The sequence below is a fragment of the Podarcis erhardii genome (genome assembly GCF_964252035.2).
Source record: "Podarcis erhardii genome assembly, chromosome: 5".
Taxonomy (NCBI): domain Eukaryota; kingdom Metazoa; phylum Chordata; class Lepidosauria; order Squamata; family Lacertidae; genus Podarcis; species Podarcis erhardii.
Window position 1 is genome coordinate 58,836,735 of NC_138509.1, and position 10,235 is coordinate 58,846,969.

Here is a 10,235-nt window from a genome sequence, read left to right on the forward strand (position 1 = left end):
CGCAGTGGGTGACGGGAATCGTAGTTCCGCTTGGCGCTCGCGGCGTGGAGTCGCGCATGCGCACGGGTGAGGGTGGTCAAAGACAGGGAGCAGGATGCCTCGGTGGATGCGGTAACGCGGGGAGCGGGTGGTAGTCTCGGTTTGACTACACCCTGATCATGGCAGCACCAGGTAAGGCGAGGGGGATCCCTCTGACGCGCGGTGGTCCTGCGGTGCATGCTGGGGCAGACCTCGTTTCCCCTGCACGCTTTGGGAGAGCCGGTGCTCTTTCGCCGCCGGGTAGCTCCTCTTCTCCATTGCTGCTTAAGGGCTTCGCCTGTTTGCTAAGGCTGCCGTGCCCGGTCTGGGCAACAAAGCTGGCGCTCGGTGCTCTTCGCTTTCCCAGATATTGCTTAGCAGCGTCCCGAATGACTGCATCCTTGGAATGCACGTTGGAACAGACCCTCCCCGGGAGGCATGGCTAGAGAGAGCCGTGAGCCGCTGAACTCGGTAGACACGCGCCTTCAGGTCCCCACGCCTTTAAAGAGCTTTCGTGGGATGCATACGAATGGTGCTTCTTTTCCTGTCCCCACTCCTCTCTGGGGTTTGTTCCCGCGACCGCCTCTGGGGCTGTTATGCCTAGAGCAGGCGAGCTGGGGCTCACGCGGAGGTGGAGCTTTAACCTCAGCTGATCTCCTTTTTCTTAGAAATATAGTGGAGACAAAATCCCATCCCCCACCCCACTGGGAGCCCATTGACTCACCCACGCAGGTCTCGCTATCTCATAACCATTTCAGTGCTTAATCTTCCCTTGTGTGACTTCTGCTGTTGCTGCCATCTGCTAGAGGGGCAATGCTGCCTTCAGAAATCACCCTTAATCCGTGCTCAGGAAGGATGCCAGCTCTGCTCAACTGGCAGAGAATGGGCCGAGCTCTGGGTGCATGTGACTACCGGCAGAGACAATGCTTCTCTCTCTCTCTCTCTCTCTCTCTCTCTCTCTCTCTGTGTGTGTGTGTGTGTGTTATTTTCTGCTGTAATGTCAACACAGACGGGCTGCTGTGTGTGAACACTTTTATCATCTAGCTGCATGTGAGCTGGTACACTTTGCCGGAAAGCTCTAATTTTGACTCTAAATGTATTGCCTCATGAAAACTAATTATGTGATATTATTATTATTATTATTATTATTATTATTATTATTATTATTAAATAAATCTCAAAGTGGCTTACAACAATGCATTCTGTTGTGGACCAAGTAAAATAATCTGTTTGCCTTGGGGGTGGGGGAGAGACTTGGAGGTGTTCTTGCTATTTATTTGGCTACTGGGCAGAGCGCTGCAGGGATTCTGCAACATGTTGCTCAATTTTACCAAAGTTTCTACAGAAGCAGAATTAAGAAGATCCAGAACTATGCTGATCCTCTCCCCTCCCGTCCTTGTGAAAATACATTCATGTGTGAGAGGCTGTGAGGTATTGTCCCTGTTTAACATGCAGCTATAACTTACCCTAAGATGAACCAAAATAGGGTCACTTGTGTTCAGACTAACTACAAGGAATGTACTCTGTTGAGAGCACCAGAACACCTTTCTGAGGCAAGTAGAATTTGAGTGGAGTGAGAGGTTGCTAGTACAATAAGATGTAAGTGGAGATTGGGCATAATGGTTGCTGCAGAGTCAGCCATAGGCCTACTTTCCTAAGTTTAAAAATCATAATTTGATCTCTCGACAGTGGTGCCAAATTCCTTTTTAGGTCTCTTTGTTTCATTTCTGCACTGTGACCCCCTTACTAAGTTCCACCTTGCTGGTACTGTCACCACCCCTGAGGGGTTCGTAGGGTCACATTCTCGGTTAATATTAATTGGCCAAGATCAGCTTTCTCCAGAGCTGGCCTAGCTCAGGTTCCCTCTTGCTCTTAGATTAGCTGCAGCTTGATGCTGGAGTTCTGCGAGCAGGTAAGTGCCATCATTTCGTTCCTCCTCTTTTATCATTTTGGCCTCCTTAGCCCTGCTAGCTTTAGTAGACAGGTCTAAATTGGATGTTTTCCCCAACTGAGGCAGAGATGTCAAGGGAATATGCTGAACTCTCTCAAGACCAGGACTGGGTTTGGGAAGGTATCATTCTTGGCTCCCTTTCGCCAGTCAATTCTTTCTCAACCCAGAAATATTTTGCAGAGATGAAAGGATGCATGGCAGCAAGGATTCAATCTTCTCCCTCCCTGCATGTCAGCTCTCTAAATCTCTTTTTTTTTTAAATATAATTTTTACCAATTTCTTTTTTAACACAATATTTCAGCATACCAATAACAAAACAAATAAATTCTTTGCTCTACTGAGCTCATGACTTCCCTCCATCCCTTCAACTGGTTTTTAATTTTCAAATCTTTGTGTCGCACTTTATATCCTCTACTTCAGACCTTTATATCCTTATGATCAACTCTGTCTCAATGGTCTATAAAGTTTTGTGATTTAGAGTTTCTTAGTTGCAGAATTTATATCAATCCCGCTAGTATCTTCACATTTTTACAATAATTATTCATATACTCAATAAATTTACTCTCTTTGAAACTTTTGGTCGTCTTGGTTCCGGATCTTGCCTGTCAGCTTGGCCAGTTCCGCATAGTCCATCATCTTTGTCTGCCACTCCTCAATTGTTGGTAGTTCCTACAGTTTCCATCTCAGCTCTCTAAATCTCATAGGTGCTCAGCTCTATATGGGCTTGTCTTCTGTTTTGGAAGGGTCCATCCCTAACTCAAGGTATCTCCCCTACCCTAAAAATTCTGGACTATACCACAGCAAACAACTTTGGGGAAAAGGCACTGTATCCCCGCCACTCAGGAGATGCCTCCCTTTGCTATGAGAGCTGAAGAAGAGTCTGCTGGATCGTGCAATGACCTGTCTAGTTCACCACCCTGTTCTTACAGAGGCCAACCAGATGTCTGGGAGGAACCTGCAAGCAGGACCTGAGCACAGAAGCACTCTCCCCTTCTGCCCTTCTGCAGTTTCCAGCAACTGGGATTCAGAACTGGGGGCAGAGTGTAGCCATCATGGCTAGTAGCCATTGATAGCTGTTTTCTCCATTATGTTGGGAAAGGAAATCCAAATGCAAACTTCATAGATGTGCCTCTTTGGGGTGCTGTGTGTGCTCTGGGCAATCTCTTGCCCTTTGAACTCAGTGTATATACATTCACGCAAGGAGCCTGGTTATTCCATCTCGGAAGATAGGCAGGAGAATTGGCAGAGCCACAGAGGGGACACGTTCAACTCTGGGTGCATTCTACTAGCTGTCATTACTCACACGGACAGCAGTGGGTGAGCAAAACCTTTCCACCAATGCTGCACTGGAGTCATCTGAAGTGAGAGTGACTCCTCACCCTCAGCACTATCCTATGATCACCCGTGACTCTTCCACCATCCTACATCCCTTAGCATCGTGATTCTGGAGCAGTAGACTCAACCGCTGAATATTTGGCACCAAGCCTTTGCCCTCCATCTAAACCCGATGTCCAGTATCTACTTAACACTGCTTCCTCTCTCCACAGGCTCTGAGTGGCAGAGATGAGGAGCCGCCAGAGGATGTATTCTGCTGTCATGCGCTTCTTCCTGAAATGCCTGCGGATAGGTCAGCGGCGTCGGTTCTGGCTGACTAAGCATGTGGGGCAGCTCTGGCTGTATGGGCGCCTCTGTTTGCGCTCCCTGGTGTACAACTCCTTTGCTAATGGTGACACTGCTCTCGACGCCCTCTTTGAGCCCATCTACTGGCTGGTGGATCACGTCACCCGCTGGTTTGGGGTGGTGAGTATCTCGGGAGGAAAGGCAGCAGAGTGCAGCTTCAGGCCCACTGGAGACATGTTCAGCTCTAGGAAATAAAGAGTTTGAGCCCCAGGCTTCAAGCCACCATCAAACATCCAAGCTGGGCAAGGAGATACATGACCTTGCAGATGTGGGAGGAGATGGCACTGATGCTTTGCAGAATTCTTTTGTGGTCCCCCAGCGCTGCTGTTTTCTTCAGAGTATGGGGAGACCAAGTTGGGTTTAGCGTGGGGATCCATCCACTGGAAACATTCCTTCATCGACAGGGCTGAGACTTGTCTGCAGTGTGTTGGTGGCTCAGACCCTTCCCTCTTCCCCCTCAACAGGTGTTTGTGGCTCTGGTGATCACTCTGACCAGCTCAGTGGTGGTCATAGTGTACGTCTGCCTCTTGCCGCTTGTCTTGCGAACCTACCCCCTTCTTTGGATCTTCTGGCATTTCATCTATGGTCACTGGAACCTCGTCATGATTGTCTTCCACTACTATATGGCCATCACTACTCAGCCCGGTTTTCCTCCGCAGGTAGGGTAGAGGTATCAATATCTCTGATTTCACTTTTATTAAGTTTATTTTTTAACACTGAGATCCATGGTAGGACATGATTTCCTACCACTTCTTCTTTCACTGGTGACTCTTACACAGAACGTTATGGACAAAGGGCTGATCTCGAGTTGCCGCTGTGTGCAAGCTCCAGAGGGCCCATGTCCAAATATGCTTGACCCAGTGTGTTTTGGGTTAGTGTAAGGGCAATGGCACTCTTGCAACCACGCTAAAGGCTACCGATGTTCCTTCCAGCAGCAGTTGAAGAGCGATGTCGCTGCTGTCTCCATCTGCAGGAAATGTATTGCCCCGAAGCCTGCCCGGACCCACCACTGCAGCATCTGCAACAGGTGGGCATTCCCCTTGTATCAGACCAGTGTCACGTGTGAAAACCCGAACCCTTTAAAGATGCTTTATGGGCAGGCAGATAACCAGGGTCATTTATCTTTCACATTGTATGTGAGCATGAAATGTCTTGTGGTAGCTCATGTAGAATCCTGTGTCTGGCAAAGACTCCTGAAAATTTTAGAAAGCTTTTTGAACTCCACATTTCCCTCTTGGCATATACTTCTTGTGATTCTCTCTTATATTTTCCATAAATATCCAAATACTTGTTTCAGAATAAAGCACGAGAATGCAGGAAGCATAACTCCTTGACTTATTGCACACTTTTGTGATCTTCATAATTTTGGATATGGAGTGAGAGTTTCCTCTGATGCAGAATTGCAATGACAATAATAATCTGGACATAGATGAATTGTTGCCTGTTTTTCATGCTGAAGTCTTGCAGTCCCTCTTTCAGCTGAGATATAACTTGTAAGAACATCAACATAGTTTCTCTGCACTGAAAAAGAAAGTACAGTAAATAGAGGAAGGGCGGCATGGGAGCGAGGGAAAATAAAATTGTGTGGTTTTAATAAATTAGGCAAATATGTTCAGTCTGCAAATGTCTGTTTTGCATAATGTCTGCTACCTGTGGGATTAGGGATAAAGGACTATGCAGAACATCAGAGCTTGGGAAATGCTGCTCAGTCCTCCTCCTCTTTGAATTTTCTTTGCTTTCTCCACTCACTTTAAACCTTTGGTTTTATTTCCCAAGCCATAAAGGTTAGAAACTTGCCTTTTTTAATGAAAGGAAACATGCTCAAGAAGCTAAATTCTGCCAAATGCTGTGTAGCCTTGGGGTGCATCTGTGTACCTATAGACTATATGCATCTCTACCTTTAGGAACACCTGCAAGTTTGTGCAGAAGTCTCCTTACACTAAGGTAACATTGCCAAAGACTGCAGAGGGCTTTGTATTGAGGCCAGTGAGCAGCCAGTACCCAGCTCTCGCCAAGCAGCCTTCAGCCGGTCTCTTGCTTGCATGCACATTAAGGGATCGAGTGGTGACTTGTTCTTGTTTTTCTTGCCTTGTGTTGCTGCACCGTGTCATGTTCCATAGCTGCATCATTTCCTTACTATTTAAGCTGTGCTGCGCTGTCAGCACCCCATTTTCCTTCTGTCTCACCTCCAGTGTGCAATAGCGCCCTAACGCAAATGCTATTTCCCTTCCACAGGTGTGTGTTGAAGATGGACCATCACTGCCGTATCCTTCTGCAGGCCCATAGCTGGACTGACTTGGGGGTCTCCTGTAAGGTCACTTATCCCAGGAACGCGATGATATATGCAAAGTGATAATATATATCCCCAGGGAAAGTAAAGGATGTCTTGAGATTAACTGGTCCAAGGGGGTAAACTCGCAACATTGAAGAGGAAAAGTATTTGTGCCGATCTCCTGTGAGGCATGTCTCAGTAAATGTTTTGGGAACAATCAGCTGCATTTCAGAGGGGGCATTCCTGTTTCAGCATCAAAGCGAAATGGTTCTTAGGCCAGAACTATTATTCCTTCTATGTGAAGCATCATCCCCTGTTCTTCTTACCTGCTGGGTTATGGTTTTATTAAAGTGTGTCCTGAGTAAGCAGATCTCCTCAGTCCCCGAAACTGAAAGGAGCAGCAAAATTGGAAGGAGCCCCAACAGGTGGCATGGTATTAGGTGGATCAATTAAATCACCAGTACGGTTTGGGTGCAGATCCAGAATTGGCTATCCCCTGTTACACGGTGAGGAGGGTTGGGGATTTTTGCCTGCCTTTACAGACCTTTAACCCCAAGGGACAGCATGGCTGAACAACTGCGTGGGGCACTTCAACCACCGCTACTTCTTCTCCTTCATGCTGTTCATGACCATGGGCTGCATCTACAGCAGCGTCAGCGGCTGGGACCTATTCTGGGAGGCCTATGCTGCCATTGAGGTGAGGTTTCTGGCTGAACTGGGGTCTGTCTGGGCACATGGTGGCATGGGAGGGGGTGGGGCTCTTCCTCCTGGCCTGGATAACTGCACAAGGAGTTACCTAGGCCGAGGAGAACTGAGTGTGTGTAACTGGCAGCCTCTTTTCCATCCGATAGAAAATGAAACTGCTTGACAAGGGGAGACTGCACGTGACAGCCAATCAGGTGGGGTACCTGCTGCTCCGCTGCTCGAGTCAGGGACAGGGCAGAGCATGGCAGGGGAGCTTGCTGCTCTGCCCCAGCAATTGACTCTACAGCCGTGGCTGTGACTGCTCAGATTCCCTTTCCTGGGCAGAATCACTCCTTCCCTTCTTCCTCCTAAGGGAGCCCGAGCCCATTCAGCTGCAGTTGGTTGTGCCATCGAGGGGAGGAACTGTTTGCACAACTGGCTAAGTGATGCTGTAGTCTTGTCTTCCAAAAGAGATAATGTATGAATGGGGAGTAAGGGAAGTGAGTATTGAACCCCAGTACCCATGCTCTGCCCCATCGCTGATTCATGATCAAGACCCTTGCCTCCCAAGAGGTGTCTGTCTTGTGCTGTGCTGTCTGTCCACCCATTTGTCCTTGAAAGACCTCCACATCTCATTGGTTTGGGGTCACAGCATCCTCCGCTGCATCCTCGCATCTCTGGCCACCGCAACATCTGCTTTTTCCTTGCAGACTTACTCTCAGACACCACCACCCACCTTCTCCTTCCGCCAGAGAGCTTTCCACAAGAGTATAGTGTATGCCTGGGTCCTCTGCAGGTAACTGATCTGGTTGTTTGGTGCTCATGGGGAAGAGGAGGGGCAAGTCTCTCCGGAATGCTTTGAGAAAGCTGCCAAGTCAGCCTCTGGAGCACAGAGCTTTCTAGCTGTCTTATTCTCTGCTCTCTGCAAAAGCCTCATCCAGCTATCAGTGAGAGATAATAAGCTACTTGCTCCAGCTATTTCAGCTACTTGGTGTTTGTCCATCCGCTGCAACATGCCTCTGTTCATTTCCCTGCAGTTCAGTAGCCTTGGCACTGGGCGCTCTCATGCTCTGGCATTCTGTCCTCATCACTCGTGGTGAGACCAGCATTGAAAGGCACATAAACCGCAAAGAAAGAAAGAGACTCCGACTAAAGGGCAAGGTAAGGAGGGCAAGGCTCAACCTTCAATGGGGGGGGGGGGGGAGAAAATGGAGGCAGAACAGCTGAGCTCACCTATTTGCTTGATGTGTGTGTCATGCTAAAGTTCCATCAGTTCAGGGTGTTTAGTTAGAAAAATAGCTAAAACAGGGCCTTTTCTCCTGCAGCCCCTTCCTATATAAACAAACTTCCTCTTGAGTTGACCCTGTTTTTCTCCGGATTCCAGAAAACACAAACTATTTTTAATCAGGCATGCATTTGAATATTTTTTTTAAATATATATTTTTTGAATTAATTTTAATACATTATATAGAACTCAGCTACGTAAACAGGGAGACTTTTTTTTTTAAGAGTATGATTCCGTCGCACTTATTTTTGACCATTTGAATAATTCTGAAGTTTGACCATAGTCAGATTTCCCCAAGAGGGGTTGCTATGCAGAATGGAAGAATGAATAAATATGCCAGAACCAGGTCCTAGCAGAATATAATTTCATGCTACTTTTCCATTGGCCCTAGGTCTTCCAAAACCCATACAACTATGGTCCTTTGGGAAATTGGAAGGTTTTCCTGGGTGTGGAGACACAGAGGTGAGAACGGGAAATGCGCAACTGGTATACTCTACATTTGCCCTGTCTTTTGGATAACAGGGTGGCTGGGGTTGGCTGGATCTTGACGAAGCAAGGTACTATTAGCACAGCTGAAGCTTCTTATTTTGCATTCCACAGTAATGCTGTAGCCCTCTAGGTTCTCTGTAATCTGGAAAATGCTTGGGCGGAATATACTAGCAAGCCTGTAAATGTCTTCCTGTGTTCCATTTATTCATTGAAAGATGTTCTCTTTTCTAGGCACTGGGTCACCCGAGTTCTACTACCCTCCACACACCCACCCTATGGATCTGGCCTGAGTTGGGAAACTCCACCCTGCATTGTGGAACAGAAGACTCCTCTCTTGACAATTTGATTTGATAAAGGGCAGAGTTGACCAGCTGCCGGAAGACGGGAAACCACAGGCTGCTTTCAAGGGGCAGCATAATGGACAGCACAGTTCCCCGAGGTGCTGGTGACGTCACATGCCACAATTGCACCAGCTGCAGCAAACTGCTCCAGCAGTCTTAGGATGAAGGTGGAAGAGCCCCCCCCCCAGCTGCAGGCAGCTGCGGTGAGACAGCAATGTCTTGCCCACATAATCCAGCCTATGTAGGATGAAGTATTGGTATTCCTGGTAGTGGAGGAAGGCGCAATATGCCCCCTGCCCCACCTGAGGACCCTGGCTAGTATGCCAGGGTCTTGTTACTCTTCCACTATGTAGGCAGGGATTTTTTAAACGAAAATAAAAATCATTTTAATATGGTGTGGCATCTGTTCCTCTTTAGCAGAAGAGAAGGCACAATGGTGGCAATATCTTAAGAAACTGATTGATCTCTCTATAGCTCACAACTGTCTTTTCAGAACAGATTCCAGGCAGTGCTGTTTTTACAGATAGTTGTAGGTCTTAAGAGATTTTGTTGGTCCCGGCCATTAGGTGTAAGGTCTTGGGGTGAAGTCTAAAAATATCTTTCAAAAGCCACAGATTGTCCCTACTCTTGTATATGTAAGGGCAAAGGTAAAGGTACCCCTGCCCGTACGGGCCAGTCTTGACAGACTCTAGGGTTGTGCGCTCATCTCACTCTAGAGGCCGGGAGCCAGCGCTGTCCACAGACACTTCCGGGTCACGTGGCTAGTGTGACAAGCTGCATCTGGCGAGCCAGCGCAGCACATGGAATGCCGTTTACCTTCCCGCTGGTAAGCGGTCCCTATTTATCTACTTTCACCCGGGGGTGCTTTCGAACTGCTAGGTTGGCAGGCGCTGTGACCGAGCGACGGGAGCGCACCCCGCCGCAGGGATTCGAACCGCCGACCTTTCAATCGGCAAGTCCTAGGCGCTGAGGCTTTTACCCACAGCGCCACCCGCGTTCCCAACCTTGTATATGTACCATTGCCAATTTTCCACTCTGTTGACCTCTCACCAAACTGCAGGTTTCTGTAGCCCTTTCAAGGCAGCAACATGAGAAGTGATGCTACCTCTCAGTGTTCCGCCCTTCCATGTTTTTACAAATAATTTATGAGTAGTCCAGAACTAGTGGTGCATAGTAGGATTAAAGGGGGTGGGCTGCTATGCAGGACTGGTTTTGTTTGACTACCTGAAACTCAGCTATGGAGCATGTATGAAAAGCAGCCCTGAAAAGTGTATGGTGGGGGGTTCTGTTATAATAGTCATGGGACATATGCCATTAAGCACTGCTTTCTTTGCAACCATCTACTTAAGAAGAGTAATTAGGCCTTCAACACAGCCCCAGGCCCCACCATTAATTCAAGTTAAGGTGTGGTCAATGGCTAGACCAGTGTTTCTCAAACCTGGATCCCAACTGTTGGTGGACTACAATTCCCATCACCCCTGACCACTGATCCTGATAGCTAGGGATGATGGGAGT

The 10,235-nt window shown here is 47.9% G+C and overlaps 1 protein-coding gene across 3 annotated transcripts; it reads left to right on the forward strand.

The window, feature by feature from the left end:
• Positions 1-27: 27 nt before the first annotated feature.
• On the forward strand, positions 28-9,115 carry ZDHHC16 (zDHHC palmitoyltransferase 16). 3 transcript variants are annotated; one of them, XM_081863880.1, is made up of 11 exons: positions 28-171; positions 3,517-3,769; positions 4,114-4,308; positions 4,582-4,676; positions 5,885-5,913; positions 6,485-6,618; positions 6,773-6,820; positions 7,316-7,401; positions 7,643-7,766; positions 8,282-8,352; positions 8,611-9,115. In XM_081863880.1, exons 2-11 carry the CDS (start codon positions 3,533-3,535, stop codon positions 8,723-8,725), a joined length of 1,134 nt encoding a protein of 377 aa, XP_081720006.1. In that variant the 5' UTR covers positions 28-171; positions 3,517-3,532; the 3' UTR covers positions 8,726-9,115. The 3 variants fall into 3 exon arrangements, with proteins under 3 accessions (XP_081720006.1, XP_081720007.1, XP_081720008.1); XM_081863881.1 differs by having other exon boundaries at positions 29-171; positions 4,585-4,676; XM_081863882.1 differs by lacking the exon at positions 6,773-6,820 and having other exon boundaries at positions 29-171.
• Positions 9,116-10,235: the final 1,120 nt, after the last annotated feature.